At 45.9% G+C, this 17,138-nt stretch overlaps 1 protein-coding gene across 2 annotated transcripts in view; it reads left to right on the top strand.

The window, feature by feature from the left end:
• Nucleotides 1-270: 270 nt before the first annotated feature.
• PCDH19 (protocadherin 19) overlaps nt 271-17,138 on the top strand; it is a 156,775-nt gene continuing 139,907 nt past the window's right edge. The window contains exons 1-2 of one of the 2 annotated variants that reach the window (XM_043569811.1): nt 271-4,116; nt 7,758-8,085. In XM_043569811.1, the coding sequence (XP_043425746.1) occupies nt 1,970-4,116; nt 7,758-8,085 (2,475 nt within the window). In that variant the 5' untranslated portion in view covers nt 271-1,969. The remainder of the gene's footprint in view (nt 4,117-7,757; nt 8,086-17,138) is intronic. The other variant, XM_043569810.1, reaches the window with a different exon arrangement.

Genomic DNA, 17,138 nt, shown 5'->3' with positions numbered 1-17,138 from the left:
TCAAATCTACAAACAAGAGAGGCGCGCAGTTCCCGGGAATGCTCAGTCTCATCACCAGCACTCCCTCCTCCCCACTCCACCCAGTCCTCTTGCCCCTGCCTGCTCGCCCGCCGGGCCTCCACAGACTCCGGAACCCGCTCGGAGGGCGGGGGTACCACTTGGTCCTGCCAGTGTGTAAGTTTCCGGCTGGCCCCGCCCAGCCCCGCCCCCCGTGCTTTGGCCCCGCCCCAAGCCCGGAGCCCGCTGGGCGGCGCGCTGATTGGCCAGAGCCTGGCGTAGCAGCTCCGCAGTCCGACTCTCACCCGCTCTCTCCAGACTCCACCGCCAGTAGTTTGCGGCAACGGGAGGAGCAGCAGCAGAAGCAGCAGCGGCGGTGGCGGGCGTAGGGGGAGACGGACCAGAGGGCGCAGACGGCAGCACAGCTCCAGCACACCATGCCGGACTTGCCCGGAGGGCAGTGGTACTCGCGTCCCTAGCCTGGTGCGGGCCCTTGGCGCGTTGCTCTCGGCGGCATTCCGGCTGAGCGCCTTCATAGGAGATCGGAAATCTCCCACCCCTGCTCACTTACACTCCTACATTCACACGTCCCGCACCACACACTCACTCTTCCTCTCACGCATTCACAGAGAGCAAGACAGACCTCCCGAGTGCGAGAGCGTCCGGGAGGGAGGGAGCCCAAACGCAGCGAAGCCAGCGCCTCTTGGGGAAGATGGAATCAAGACGCTCCCGCAAGTAAACTTTGGCAGCGACAAAACCCTCGACCGTGGCAGCTACTGAGGTGGACCTTAGCGACCTTCGACTGGGCTAGGAGGGTTTCCTCCCACCGCGGCGGTGGCGACAACGGCCCGCAGACCTACATCCCAGCCTAGACCAAGGGAGGAGGTGAAGCCCCCGGTACCCGCGGCAGCGGCCCCGCCTCTCCTTGCCGGTACTGTTGTCGATTTCCCTTCCCTCTTCGCCATTCCCTGCCCTCCCCCGGGCCATTGGAAAGAATGGGACTTTGATTTTCTTGGACAAATCCCCATCGCCCCGTTTTCACAAACTTGACGTGGAGGCCCGGGCTGCGTTGGTAACTTGGATTTCTGAGACGCAAACGCCCGCAGTCCAACTGCTCTGTGGAGGGGACTCTGCACCTATCTCCAAGCCTGGACAGACGTGCCCCCCCGAGTCTTCTGAAGCCAGCCTCAGCGAGAGGGAGCGCTGTCTTGTCTCAGCAGCCTCCCTCTCTCCCCTCCCCCTTCTGCCAGCCCTGGAACTGCCATCCCTTTCAGCTGGTTACTCGGGCGCCTCCAGCGCTTGACAGCAATTCTAAGTCCCATCTTTGATCATCCTTTCTCCCCAACAGACCTCGAAAAAGCCAGCGTGCCCCCCCCCCCCCCTGGACCTCGGAGGGCGCGTTCCAGGCGGGTTCTCTCTCCGCAGTGAGCCAGGAGAGCTGGGGGGAGGTCCTTGCGCATGCCAGGTGCACACACAACGCGTTTGCCAGCTTCAGTGCTGGTGCGCCAAGGCGGGTTGGGCAGTGTCTGAGAGGCTGCACCTCCACCGACCTCCCTGTCTTAGCCCCAGGTGCGGTCCAGACTCAGCCTCCCGTCGACCAGGCAGCTCAGAAGGCGTCAGACCCTCAGCCCTACGCCGCCTCAACCAGTCGCGCCTGGCTAACTTTGAAGGGGGAAAACTGAGTAGCCGGGCTGGAGGGAGGGGGCTCGGGGCCGCGCGGCGCTTCCTCGGCCCCCCAGAGCCCCCAGGTCCCCCGCCAGCCCCCTCCGAGTCTGCTGCAACCTCAGCATTGGAGCCGGCGCGGGTGTCTCCCCCGCGCCGCGGGGCCGCCCTGGGCGGGACGCCTCCCGCGGCCTCCGGGGCCCTGGGGCGCGCGCAACAGGCGGCCCGAGTCAGCGGGAAGCTGGAGCGCCGGCGGCGTAGGCCTCGGAGGGGTGTGGAGAGGCGAGGCCAGGCAGAGCCCCGCGCAGCCATGGAGTCTCTCCTGCTGCCCGTGCTGCTGCTGTTGGCCGTACTGTGGACACAGGCAGCCGCCCTCATTAACCTCAAGTACTCGGTAGAAGAGGAACAGCGCGCCGGGACGGTAATCGCCAACGTGGCCAAGGACGCTCGTGAGGCGGGTTTCGCTCTGGATCCACGGCAGGCCTCTGCCTTTCGTGTGGTGTCCAACTCAGCTCCGCACCTGGTGGATATTAACCCCAGTTCGGGCCTGCTTGTCACCAAGCAGAAGATCGACCGCGACCTGCTGTGCCGCCAGAGCCCCAAGTGCATCATATCGCTTGAGGTCATGTCCAGCTCAATGGAGATATGTGTGATTAAGGTGGAGATCAAGGATCTGAACGACAATGCGCCCAGCTTTCCGGCGGCACAAATTGAGCTGGAGATCTCAGAGGCAGCTAGTCCGGGCACGCGCATCCCGCTGGACAGCGCCTATGACCCGGACTCCGGCAGCTTTGGCGTCCAGACGTATGAGCTCACGCCTAATGAGCTGTTTGGCCTGGAGATCAAGACGCGTGGCGATGGCTCACGATTTGCGGAACTTGTAGTGGAGAAGAGTCTGGATCGAGAGACGCAGTCGCACTACAGCTTTCACATCACTGCGCTCGACGGCGGCGACCCACCGCACCTGGGCACTGTTGGCCTCAGCATCAAGGTGACCGATTCCAATGACAACAACCCGGTGTTTGGCGAGTCCACCTATGCAGTGAGCGTGCCAGAGAACTCACCTCCCAGTACACCGGTCATCCGTCTCAATGCCAGCGACCCAGACGAAGGCACCAATGGACAGGTGGTCTACTCCTTCTACGGCTATGTCAATGACCGCACGCGCGAGCTTTTCCAGATCGATCCGCACAGTGGCCTGGTCACAGTCACTGGTGCCCTAGACTATGAAGAGGGCCACGTGTACGAACTGGACGTGCAGGCCAAGGACTTAGGACCCAACTCCATCCCGGCACACTGCAAGGTGACCGTCAGCGTTCTGGACACCAATGACAACCCACCGGTCATCAACCTGCTGTCAGTTAACAGCGAGCTGGTGGAGGTGAGCGAGAGTGCCCCTCCAGGCTACGTGATTGCGCTGGTGCGGGTGTCTGATCGGGACTCTGGCCTCAATGGGCGCGTGCAGTGCCGTTTGCTGGGCAACGTGCCCTTTCGGCTTCAGGAGTATGAGAGCTTCTCTACTATCCTGGTGGACGGACGGCTGGACCGTGAGCAGCATGACCAGTACAACCTCACGATCCAGGCGCGTGACAGCGGTGTGCCCATGCTGCAGAGTGCTAAGTCCTTTACAGTTCGAATAACTGACGAGAATGACAACCACCCGCACTTCTCCAAGCCCTACTACCAGGTCATTGTGCAGGAGAACAACACGCCCGGCGCCTACCTGCTTTCTGTGTCTGCCCGAGACCCTGACCTGGGTCTCAATGGCAGTGTCTCCTACCAGATCATGCCATCGCAGGTGCGGGACATGCCTGTCTTCACCTATGTCTCTATCAACCCCAACTCCGGTGACATCTATGCGCTTCGATCCTTCAACCACGAGCAGACCAAGACATTCGAATTCAAGGTGCTGGCCAAGGATGGCGGCCTGCCCTCGCTGCAGAGCAACGCCACCGTTCGGGTCATCATCCTGGACGTCAATGATAATACTCCGGTCATCACGGCCCCACCCCTGATCAATGGCACTGCAGAGGTCTACATCCCCCGCAACTCTGGCATAGGCTACCTGGTGACGGTCGTCAAAGCAGACGACTACGATGAGGGCGAGAATGGCCGGGTCACCTACGACATGACAGAGGGCGACCGTGGCTTCTTTGAAATAGATCAGGTCAATGGAGAAGTCAGAACCACTCGCACCTTTAGTGAGAGCTCAAAGGCTTCTTATGAGCTTATTGTGGTGGCCCACGACCATGGCAAGACGTCTCTCTCCGCCTCTGCACTCCTATTAATCTACCTGTCCCCTGCTCTTGATGCCCAAGAGTCAATGGGCTCGGTGAACTTGTCCCTCATTTTCATTATCGCCCTGGGCTCCATTGCGGGCATCCTCTTTGTCACTATGATCTTCGTGGCGATCAAGTGCAAGCGAGACAACAAAGAGATCCGGACCTACAACTGCAGGTAGAGCCAAAATTTTTTCTTTCCTTTGTCTTGGATGAATAAGGTGTATCTGTGCCTCTGTGTGAAAATACCAGTGCTTTTGTTTCCTGCTTAAATGCATGCTCTGTACATGCTGTGCTTCTTTTTGGAGGGGGGAAAGTTTGTGGCAGTCCAAGTTTATCAATTCTTTTGATCTGACAGTTTGCTGGAAGACAATCATTTACTGTTCGAGTGGATTCTGTCACACAATGACAATGAGCAGAAAAGCAATTTTCATTTTTTAAAATTTGCACAGCTGTCTCCATGAAGTTATGGCAGGGAAAAAATGAGAGAGAGAGAGAGAGAGAGAGAGAGAGAGAGAGAGAGAGTTAATTTACAGCAGAACCACCAAGGTCCATGACTTGATTTCAGGGCCACAGTGTTTTGAGGACAGATATTGAAAGGAGAGGAAGTGCTTGTAGTTGCCCTGTCCTGTTGTAAGGATGAACTGAAGACAGCCGGTGAGTGAGTGTCTAAAGTAGGAAACAGAGAGTTGAGGGAAGAGAGAACAAGAATGTGTGGGGAAGCAGGTGCCTAGTGTTTTCTACAAGTGTGTTATTGGCTTATTTTTTTATCTATTCCCCAAACATCTGGCTATATAAGGTGAAATTCTACCAGTCATTTATGTTTTCAAATATCTGGTTGGTTGGTGGGGTAGAGACCTAATATCCCAATGGGGGGTAGGACTTTGCCTCCAGATGTTGTGGTAAAAATGGCAGTCTTCTGGAGCTGATGGTGCTTTTCTCTAATGTGGGACTCTGCTGTAGCACTAAGGTCTGGTCCCTACCAGTGGATGTCACTATGGGCTATTTATTGTGTTACACTTTCTCTTGAACTGTATGCAGGGTGTGTGTGTGTGTGTGTGTGTGTGTGTGTGTGTGTGTGTGAGAGAGAGAGAGAGAGAGAGAGAGAGAGAGAGAGAGAGAATATGAGAATAGAAAGACAGAAACTGGAATGGCAAGTAGTATTAAGAAAATTTCCTGAAAAACATATCAGAGGGTCTTGTTGAACCCCTTCTTTACAATTGGAGAGAACAAATAACTATAAGTACTTCTAGAATAAATTTAGGATAATACATGTAATTTTTTTCCAGCAGTGTCTCATCGAAATGGTTGAAAAAAAAAAAAGAAGTTTCTTTAGTTTCCTGAAAATGAATGATACTGCTGTTTCTAACCAAGGTGTGTGTGTGCTTTCAACACACCTAAACATCCAGTGTGTCTTTTGTGCCATCTGTGCTTGCATGTTAATCAGTCGAAATATGTTCCTATAGATCCAATTTGTGTTTGACACCATCTGAAATGCATACTTGTGTGAATCAGAGACCCCTGAATATGTAACAGCCATGCAATTATTGTTTCCCTTTTACTATTCTCTGCATTACACAAGTTAGTAGACAAATGCTAACCACACATGAATATCAATCAGGTGCCATAAAAGAGCAGCTGCAATGCCTCATAAATGCTTTAATCCTGTTACTAGTGAAATGGCCATGACTTTTCTTTCCTTCAGCTCTGAGTCATTTCAGATGGGAGAAATGGAAATTAATATTGCTCTTACCTTTGAAACCTGTGATTGCCAGTGGCGATTTTTATAGGAGAAAAATTCGGGGTCTGTAAAATTTTATTTATATGGAGATAATGAGAGAGTGGACTCTCTTTTTAAGCAATTTCCTTAGCATAAAGTAAATGTATAAGACCCTTTTCTTGATGAAAAAGAAATGATCTTGAAATAAAGATAGTGAAGGCTTTGCCACTTCCTGGTAATGTATGACTAGAAGTGAAAGCTCTTTCTGAGAGCTTGCCAGGGAGATCATTAAACAGGGAGGAGAGCATTTGAAATTAAAAAAAAAAGAAAGAAAAAAGAAAATCTCAGTTCTCTCCAACTTCGTTCACATGTGTATTTTGTAAAGAGCTCTGTTTCCTGTGATGGTTTGGGATTAATGAAGTACAGTTTAATTAAATAATTGGCCAATACAGAAAGGGCTGTGCAGTGAATGCCTCAGCCAAGTAATTGGATGGGGCATTGCCAAACTTACCCATCATGGGTAAACAAAATCATTAAAACTTCCCATTGATTCTGTAAACAGATTAGTAAAGAAAATAAACCCTAGTCCTGGGGTCTTTGGGATTTTATCTGCTCTCAAACTCCAGTAAGCATCAGCTTGCTATCACTGCAGGTCTGCCTGAGCACTGAGCTAAAAAGGGTGAGGGGAATGCAACTGCTCTAAGAAGATCCCAGGGACAGAGTAAGAATTTGCCTCTAGAAATATGCATTCTTCCTGTATGCTCAGACTTTTCAGAAACCTAAAGTTCAAGACCTTGTGTTGCCATGTATTAGGCAGAGGTTTCCTGTTCTCAGCCTCTCCTGAGCCTCTTCACCAAATGCATTCATTTATGAGACTTGTGAGGTGATCTGCAATTGCTGCTGAATTGGGCTCCTTTTGTATTCAATAATTAGCTTTGTTGAGAGAGAATGCAGACACAGTTTCCCTTGTGAAGATCAACCCCATATTATTTATTAACCCTATTGTTTTGCTGATTATTGCCCATAAATGGAATTTTGAAACAATAAGGTGAATCATTATGTGCAAAGTAATAAATAACTTTGAGAATCTGGCTACATTTTAATGTATTCTGTTTAAGTGCCTTAATGCTTGGTGTCTTTGGTGCACGTTGCTGGGTCTGTGTCAGTGTTAATTAAATTGAGCTCTTTGTGTTCCAGTTGCAGTGCAGCTGTTTGTAGGTACACCTGAATGGAGAAGGATGCTGAATGCACTAGCCTTTAAATTCCTTTGCAGTAATTGTTTAACCATCACTTGTCTCCTCAGCCATTTTATAAAAGGACAAAACAGCAAGTGTCTGCATTGCATCTCGGTTTCTCCCATTAGCAAGGAGCAAGACAAAAAGGCAGAGGAGAAAGTGAGCCTGAGGGGAGAGAGGTAACAAGCATTTCCCCTCATTCAAATGGGTTTGGCTATCAGATTTCTCCAGGAGAGGAGGGGTCAGGGAAGGGAGTAGAAGGGAGCAGGGCTAGGGCAGGGAGATGGAGGGTGTGGAGGAGAAAAGCTGAGGATATGTCAAAGGATGGGGTCTGATCTCCTACCCCAGTCCAAAACTGATCAGGTGAATCAAAGAGAAATCTGATTGAGAGTGTTCCCCACATGGAAAATGCCTAGAGGCACTGGAAAGGGGGTGAGTTTTTATTTCCTTCTATCTCCTCTTCTGTTAAATTAAGACTTCCTTATTTCACCCAGGAGTTCCTTTGGGATCTAGGGGAGCTCCAGATTTGAACATTTTCATGCTTTCTTTCTCGTAGGCTCAACTTTCCCTGCCCACCCCCCCCCTTGCTAAATAGCCACTCACAATAAGGAATTCCACATCCAAAGTATGGAAACATTTTGGGGGGTGGAAGAGTGGGAGGTTGGTCTGTTTTATATGAAAACTGTGTGGCCCTTAGTTTTTTTCACATGTAAAACGCACAGGGAGAAACCCAATGATGTAATGCACTGGAATAAGAAGCTAGAGCGGAGATTGGGTGAAACTCTGTGGGGTGCTTAATATTTATTAATCAACACATGGTTCTGGAGGGCATTAGCAATATATGTTGCCTTTTTTGTCATATAGAATCGCTGAGTACTCCTATGGGCATCAAAAGAAATCAAGCAAGAAGAAAAAAATCAGTAAGAATGACATTCGTCTGGTACCCAGGGATGTGGAGGAGACAGACAAAATGAATGTTGTCAGTTGCTCCTCCCTGACCTCTTCCCTCAACTATTTCGACTACCACCAGCAGACACTGCCCCTGGGCTGCCGCCGCTCTGAGAGTACTTTCCTGAATGCGGAGAACCAGAATACCCGCAATACCAGCACCAACCACATCTATCATCACTCTTTCAACAGCCAAGGTCCCCAGCAGCCAGACTTGATCATCAATGGTGTGCCTCTGCCTGAGGTGAGTGCAGCCAAGCAGCTCTGTGAGGTCCTCCCAGATCTCTTTCCTTGCTGCTTGCTGACAGAATAGGCCTTTATGCTGGAGAATTCCCTGGCACGGGTGGAGAGAACTTCTCTGCTTAAGCCCATTTCTGTGGTCAGGGTTTGCTACCAGGCTCTCTTGGGGCAAAGGGTAACCCAACATATGGAGACTTTGTAGGGGTGGATGTTGGGAGTGGGAGCTGCAGGGGTCTGAACATTTGAAATCTCTGTATGGTATTCTGGCATAATACGAATTTGCTCCACCTGTTGCAAATACAATATGTTTGCCAGCCAGTGGCAGTAGCATTCCAGTTAAAGTGGCTGAGAAAGAATTAACAAGTAGTGTTAAAGATAGGTGAACCTTAGAATGCTCAAGGGCCAAGTTCCCAGTATGAGAGTGATTCAGCCGCCTGAAGCCCCCTTTTGCTTTTTATTTGGCCATATACATGCTTTGCCAAGAATATGGATGGGTTACTTAAAGGGAGACAAAATAATTTTAAAAATCACTTTGCCATTTCTTGGTAGTTCTCATAGTGACGTTTGACAAATGAGGAAGCAGAAATTCTCACTAATAATGAAAATTTCAGAAATTAACTATGATTTGAATTAGCTCTGTTTCCCTTTACCAGGTATGAATGTTTTCAAATGGAAGCATTTTTAAAGCATTATGTAGTCCAGTGTTTGCTGGCTATTGAAATATCTTAGGGTAGTAGGGTGATAACATGGATGATGGTGGGTGGCTGGCTGGCTGGGTGGAGGGCTAAAAGTTCTTAAGTTGATTTCATTTTTCCATGAATTGCTTAAGTCCCTTTTTGGTTGGAAATTTTATGCACTTGGAGGTATATGTCCCGTTCCAGGCCACTAATGAAGAACACTTCCACATTTTTTGAAGCACCTGTATGACCATTGTCTCCTTTGATCCTTGCAAATAGTTATCTTGATAGATTGCCCATCAGTAGATGGTGAAACAGAAGTCCAGAGATGGTAAGAGAGATGGTAAAGAGTCACAGAGCAGGAGAGAGAGACAGGGAAAGGGAGAGAGAGAGAGGAGAGACTAGATAGCAGGGCTCTATGACTCTCTGGCAAGTTCTGTTTCAGTGACACCTTCCTGCCTGGGAAATAATTCAGCCTGATATACTTAAGCTATGATGCACATAAAATGGCCTCATAGTATTTGTATCAATTTCATAGGGCAAAGGGTCTTAAGACTTCTTGAATCAATTGCTTTTCCTGGTTTCCTGAAGAATAATTCTCATCAGAATTAATTGGACCAAACAGCAGTGCTTTTAATGAGAAACTGATATTCTGTAAGCAACAAAGCACCATATTTTCAATATATAAGTCTATAAATAAGGATTTATTGAAAATCCAGTATCATGCTGTATAGGATCAATTATAATTATGGATTTCAGTATATACTACTAGGAACTAGAAGTCTATACTTTTTGGAGGACTACTTGTGGAGTTCAGCAATGGAGAGGGAGAGGTAGTGCTATGTAGTGGAATCAGGTAGAACATGATTTTGAATCTGGTGTGGAATCTGTCTCTTTCCTCATCTACAAAACAGGAATATATACCATACAACATTGGTCCAAGGAGTAATATGACATTGTGTAATATAAGATATTGACACATAGGTGTTCCTTGAATCATAGATGTATTAATTAGACAATAATTGAAAATCATTTATAATGGCCTGCACACCTGAGCATGACCCCATAGACACTGTAACTAAAGAGGAATTTAAGTTGGCTTTATATAGATAACACCTACAAACTGGTGTGGTTAGAGTATTCATATTGGACATTAAATGATGAAGGTAAAAGATGGCAAGGTTGTGGGTGCAGGTGCTGACTGTTATTGCTTGTGGAGATAGGCAAAGGAATAATCATCTGAGGGCTTGGTGATTTTTTATGTAATCAATTCAAGGCACTAGAGAAATATGAGCCCTGGTGTTATGAGATACTTAGAGGGGGCAGGAGACATATGATGGTGTATGCACTAAGATCTTGGTGCTTTTTTTAAATTCTCCTATGGGCAAAATGAAACAAAATATTGCTTCAATTATTTCAAAAAGCCATTGAAAGTCTGAATTCTGATCCTATCCCCAACTCACAAAGCCACATGCTCTCCTTATTTAACAAAATCACACAGATGTAATATGTGGGACTAGTCAAGGGCCAAGGCAGTGTGTCCTAGACACAGTGAGGTTAAGTGTGTATTTCTAATAAGCAGTCCTGGAAAGTTCAACTGACAAACCCTTTCAGAAAGAGGAGAGACCCTCTCACAGCTGAGCATGAATCAGGCCATTTAACTTGGATCTGCCACAAAGTTATGCATGGGGAAAATAACACTTCTCCTTTTCTTTCCATACCTGAAGACCCTGAATGTGGACTAGGTAGAATACTTAGGTACAGTGAAATCTACTGAAGAGTGAGAATGATTGATGCATACATTCAACTAATATTTGTTGAAGGTCTACTTTTTCTGCTCTAGGCTCTGGTGTTATAGATATGAAAAAGATGTTCTATTGTCTCAGGGAATGCACATTCTAACAGACAGGACAAGCAAACCAATAGGTGATTTGCAGTATAGAATGATTTATGCTACTATCGGGTTCAATGGGATAGTCTCCATTCCTAGGATAGTAATATCCTGATATATTTCCTATCTTCTCTTTATATTTTCCAATTAATTAATTAATTAATCCATCCAAGAAACCACCATTTATTAAGCAATTATAGCGCAGAATAAGTGCTAAGATGTGAAAAATATGAGATTCTACAGAAATTTCTGTATTAAATCTTATGTCACTTACATTTTTCTTTACATTATTCCATTAAACCCTTATTTTATTTTTTCATTAATTAAACCCAGGAACATTTGTTGTACACTTAGAATGTATTAGACACTGTGCTACTTGCCCAGGATACAAAAATAAAACACTTGATTTTTGACCCTGGGGAGTTTACAGGGAGACAGACAAGTAAACAGGTCAATTCAATTCAGGATAACATTTCTTTTCTGAGCATATATTACATTATTACTCTCCAGATTGGGACCAAAGCAGTGCACATTAGGTTTCTCTGCTGGGCTACCTTGTGACAAACCTACTCCCTTCATTAGCTGCAGTCAGTTACAAGGCTTATGATGACATTGTAGAGGAGTCAAAACTTCTTCCCTTGCAGCAAGCACTCCATCACACCTTATCACCATGGCATTAAATCAAATAAACTAGTAAGCATTATTAGAGAATACACTATGTGCTCAGCTGTGTGGCGGGTACCATGGGGATCCCAAATAAATATGAGATGCAGCACCTGCCCTCAGAGAGTTCAGTCTCGTTGGGGAGCTAAGATCACCCAGTGATTTCCCTGCATGTAATACAAGAGAGTTTCTAACCACATGTTACTTCATAGACTTCTTAGTACTCTCCTTCTTCTTCCTTGGCAGCCCTGCCATCATTTATAGGTAGACTTACTGTTGAACTCCTGAGGTTTGGTGCTGACTTGAGCGTAACTTTTACATCAGTGTGCAAACCTAGCCACATCTGTTGGCTCTCTGTAATACACATCTGTATTGTTGGTTCTCGAAACCAAAGGGAACATGATGTTAAGTGCAGTTATTAGTAGGTAAGGTAAAGGGAACAGAGTACTGGTCTAGGGAATTGGAACTCAGCCTTTAGTATCACAGAGACCATCTTGCCTAGAATAGCATATTATTGTTTACTGGTCTTCTGATGTTGGTCAGGAAATCAGCTATGTGGATTTTGTGGTTTTGGACACAAATTTGAAGAGCGAAAATGGAGGATGCCTTTGCTGTTTACAGAAGACTTTTGTAGAATTAGTGATATCAGGTAGCCCATAAATATCTTAAATTGAAAGGTGAGATTTGAATTTCTTGGCACCCTGGTATAGTTAGTCCATAGATTTAGTATATGTATAAGTGAATGTATGGTGGTGGGAGGAGAGTGGAAAGAGGGAAAATAAATTGAAAAAGAATGGAGGAGAGAGAATAATAATAGGTTTGCCAATCTGCTAAGATTTTTTTCTGAAAATATTCCAGCATTTTTAGGTTCTCCTTATTATGGCAAATATTTTTTCTTCCAATCTTATGGAATGGAGGCATGCCTACTGAGAACCTTTGGATGCTGGAAAGTGAAAGTACACCAGCATCCCTGCATTACCCTTTTTGTCACCCAAGCCATGGTCATTGCTGGAGGAAGAAAATGCAACTCATTTCTTTTACTGCTAAATAGAGACTTTGGTGGGACCTCCCTGCCTTTGGGGTGGTGGTGGTCAAATGGGCCAGACACCCAGTCTCTTTGGTGAGGTATTTTAAAACTTTGGTTTTCTAATGTTGAATATTTCTGAGCTGACAACTCTAAGAGAGTGATAGTTTGGCAAAAGCTTCCAGAATTCTAGTCATATGTGCATAGGAATTAAGATTTTGGTTTTGAACTCAATCTTGAGTTCTCTCTGTTTTTCTACCATTCACTAGGAAACTGTAGCATCTTCAATATGAGACATCCTAAAGGTGTGTGTGCTCTACTATAACACTGAACAGTTTCATGAGTAGCAGTGGAAGAGTTTGCAGACTAAGGATGTATGTGGCAGACCAAATTGAATGCTTCCAGTTATTTTATAGGAAGTCTTAGTGCATGTTATCTTAGTGCAAATAATGAAACTAAAACATCAGTTAGGCTTTGAAGAAAAATAAGAAGAAAGAAATAGCTCAGTATGCTTTGGTCCCTAAAACAGAGTTTTAAAATTAGGGAATTGCAGGGATTTGAGTAGAACTCTGGGTTAAGGAACTAAAACAGCAGCCACAAACCTATCAGATGTCAGATTTAGAAGTCATTAGGAAGGGGCGCCTGGGTGGCGCAGTCGGTTAAGCGTCCGACTTCAGCCAGGTCACGATCTCGCGGTCCGTGAGTTCCAGCCCCGCGTCGGGCTCTGGGCTAATGGCTCGGAGCCTGGAGCCTGTTTCCAATTCTGTGTCTCCCTCTCTCTCTGCCCCTCCCCCGTTCATGCTCTGTCTCTCTCTGTCCCAAAAATAAATAAACGTTGAAAAAAAAATTAAAAAAAAAAAGTCATTAGGAAATTGGTATGTATGATGAGGCTAGTTTGGATAGCAAGGAAATGACACAAAACACCACCTGCAATTAAAACAAAGCAACAAGTTGTTCAGTGAGTGCCTTTTATTTTACTTTCCTTGTTATGACAGTGTCTTGGAACCATCTAAATCTTACCTCTAAAGGGTCTAAAGTAACCCTCAGGTTGCAGAAGGAAACAATGGAAAACAGCCCACATCTTTTCAAGTGTACTCAAGCCAGTTTTCTTTAAAAATCAAAGGCTCTGCTTCTACTAGGAGACATTCTAGGGCCATCCACTGCCTACATTGTATCTTATTGGCCCATTCAGATCTAGCAGAGGCAGTGTGTTTCCCAGTGAGGATCTGTTTGCAAGATGTGTTCCAGAATAAACCGTTCCACTGTTGTCTCCATGCAACTGCTGCAGAACTGAGTTAGTTTACATCAGTATTTGTTAATTTATTATTATCATTCCTTATTGGCAATTAACTGGTTACCTTAGAGATCATGTCTGTCCCCATACACCTTCACTAAAGTTGAGCTCAGCCAGAGTACTTGCTAATGATCCTGAGATTTCTCTCCCTAGAGGACTGGAGGCAGGACATTTTCCATAGAGGGCTCTGAGGCCTTGGAATTCTTCTTTTTGAGGACCACTTGTTTTGGGTCCTGGTGGCCCTACCTGGTTTTTCTTTTGATTGTCAGTCAGACTTATAAGGCCTGAAGAGTGGCAGACCTCTCCTTCCCTATCTTTGCCCCACTCTTTGCTGTGATTTTGGTATACTGTGCCCAGAGGCTGAAGGTAGGGTTGTGGAGAATTGCTTGTTAGGAATTAGAGGGTTAAAAAAGGGTGAAGCCACCTTCTGGCAAAGCTGGAGTCTTTCAGGTATGGTGCTGCAGTGGATCTGAGGTGGCTGTTTGGAATTTCAGATGTTGAACCCTCTGCTTGTGTATCTCAGCTTCCAGGGCTTAGGGGAGACCAAGCTTGGCTGGATCAAGTGTCTCAGATGTGGGTAGATGAAATCATTTGTACAAGAGGCCTGTGTGTGAGAGGCGGGAGGCTGGCTCTGGAGCGGCCATTTTCCCCTACTGAGAGGAGGCTTAATTTCTTGATGTGTGACTGGCTGGCCTTTAATGTGAGCCTCATTTACTTCGAACAATTGAGAGGCTTGAAATGAAAGTCCCAGAGGATCAGTTGTTTGTAGAGGGATATGTTCTTCAAGTTACATTTCCTTTTTAGCTGTTGTGTAGCTACGAGTGGTTTTTGTGTGGGCTGCATGGTGAGGGTCACTCCACAGTGGGTGTACCCAGGCTGCTAGCGCCTCCACGTGTCACCCCAGGGAATGGTGAGGAAAGTACTGCAGCTGCCTGGAGAACAGCTCTGCCAACTCCGGGAATTTGGGTTCCCATGCAGACATCTCATTTGTTATGTCATTCAGCATTTTGCTTGAAAATATTGGCTAGAACCACACAGCTCCACAGAACTCCTGGAAGAGATGTGAAAAGGAACCAGTATTTTCACTCTAATCATGAAAATGGAGTTACAGAGAGGTCAAATGACTCAACAAAGCACACAACATTTGGGGCCAAACCTGACTCTATTTATCTTGACAGCAGCTTCAAAGTGCTGCTTCAAAGTGCATTCTGTCACAGAACAGATTGGATGTCACAAGAGGACCTGTGGATGTACCTTTGAATGGTAGTTGTGTTCCTGAAAAGCTGTGCAGCAAGCGAGTGCTTTGTAAATTAGACCCTGTTTTAACGACAGTGATGGCATTCCATATTTATAGAAATCCTATGGTGGACTCTTTCATAAAAGAAAGAGCCCCCATGTAATGTGAATAAACAACTCCTGACTGAGATTTCCTTTGTTAAGTCTAGATTTTTCACCTATCTTGTTTACTTAAAGTGAGATTCCTCACATTGGCAAGATTTACAAAATCTTTGAAACGTGGGCCAATTCATTATTCTCTTGAATTCTCACTGTTTGGCTTTCCTGGTTGAATTTCACTTAATTAAAAAAAATGTCACCATGTAATATTTAAAATATGTGGAGTCCAGAGAAGACAGATACGTATCACCTAGATTTAACAAATGTTACATTTTGGGATGCCTGGGTGGCTCAGTCAGTTAAGCGTCTGACTTTGGCTCAGGTCATTCATGATCCCAGTTCCTGGGTTTGAGCCCTGAGTTGGGCTCTGTGCTGACAGCTCAGAGCCTACAGCCTGCTTCACATTCTGTCTCTCCCCCTCTCTGTGTTCCTTTCTCACTTGTGCTCTGTATGTATCTCTCAAAAATAAAATTAAAAATTAAAAAAAAATGTTCCTCTGTGTCTTTAAAAAAATGCTACATTTCCTATTTGTTCCAGATTAAAAAAAAACACAAAAACCAAAAAACTAAAGATTACAGCTACCCCCTTCCCATCCTATTCATTTCCCTCCACTCTTTGTCATTCTGTGGCTGGAGGAACTGAAGCCTATCAGGAATGTTGTTGGTACTTCTTGTCTTAGATTCCTGAGCTCACTTGTGAAAGAGATGGCTCTCACTTTGCTGATCCAAGTTCTGAAAACTCCCCAAGTCAGTAAGTGTCTCCTAGATTGAGTAGAGACTGGGAACTACTTTAGCAAATGAAAGAACTCTCTGATACTTCCTTTAAATTCAGCTTTGGGGGAGGTAGAATATTACTTTTCAGAAAGAACAAAATGAGAGTGAGAGTTAGATTGATGGGCAGGTATTAGAGGTAGCTACCTTGAGTTTTGAGCAGACAGTTTGGGATTGAAGCAGGCAAGAAGCCAGGTGTGAAGTCTGCATTCTCCTTGAGCTCAGTGTTCATGCACTAGCATCAGGATCTCTTCATGTCAGACGCTTAAGTGCTGCCTTGATGTGCATAGTCTTCGGATCCTGCATTAAGTCTCTGAGCGCCAGAGTGGCCAGTTTTCCACTTCTCCCACTCGGCCCCATCTGGCTGCTGTTCTGGGGCAAGCTGCTCTTGGTCACTGCCACCACCACTGGTCTTGGTGGTCTTTGCTTTCTGGATTATTTTCATTTCTTAATCTGATCTCCAGAGCATGAGGGGCACCTCTTCTCAAAATGTGTAGTTTGCTCTTCTGAACAAAATGAATTCTCTGTTGAAGCTGGCAGGAAGATAAATTCAATCCAAAGACCAGACTCTCCCTTTAGGGGAGTGTGTGTGTGTGTGTGTGTGTGTGTGTGAGAGAGAGAGAGAGAGAGAGAGAGAGAGAGAGAGAGAGAATGATCTGCTTCTCTCGTCCCCTTATTCCATCTCTGTGGTGATGGAGCCTTTATAGGCCAGAGCACCCCAATTTGATATAGCCCAGGAACAGATCTCCTGGGGACTATTTATAATTGAGAACTCTGAGTAGGAAACAGCCAAATAATCATTGCTGTGCATGTAACCCAGCTTAAGAAAATTTTATGGGGAATTTCAATTCTTTGGAAATTATTTTCGGTGGCTCAGTTTCTCTTTTTGTGCCTTTTGAACACAATTCTGTTTCAAACCCTCCTCTTCTTCCTCTTTAGTTCATTTGGCTTGAGGAAATCTTATTTGGGCTGCTTATGTGTACAGGTACTTAACTATGACACGATATCTTTTCTAAGTGAGATGTATGAGCAGGGATCAGCCTGTATTCACAGGGGTTGGCTTAACCTTTAAGCAACTTTTTTTTTTAATTTTTACAACTAAAGATGTGTGTAAGCTAACATTCATATTTGAAACTTGACATGTTTGAGGGATGTGGGGCTCTGAAAATGCAGGTACAAGCAGAGGCATCTGGCTATAGGTAATGGTGAATGGCTTGTTGGAAGACTTATTTCCTCCTTTGTGCTGACAGGCACAGAGGCCCATGGTGAGGACACAGGACACAGGTACACTGCACTCAGAGGACTGGTATTGGCTATGATTTTGCCATACTGGTCATTTCTTT

The sequence above is a fragment of the Prionailurus bengalensis genome, chromosome X, assembly GCF_016509475.1.
Source record: "Prionailurus bengalensis isolate Pbe53 chromosome X, Fcat_Pben_1.1_paternal_pri, whole genome shotgun sequence".
NCBI classification, from domain to species: domain Eukaryota; kingdom Metazoa; phylum Chordata; class Mammalia; order Carnivora; family Felidae; genus Prionailurus; species Prionailurus bengalensis.
This window is presented reverse-complemented; position numbering and strand designations above follow the sequence as displayed.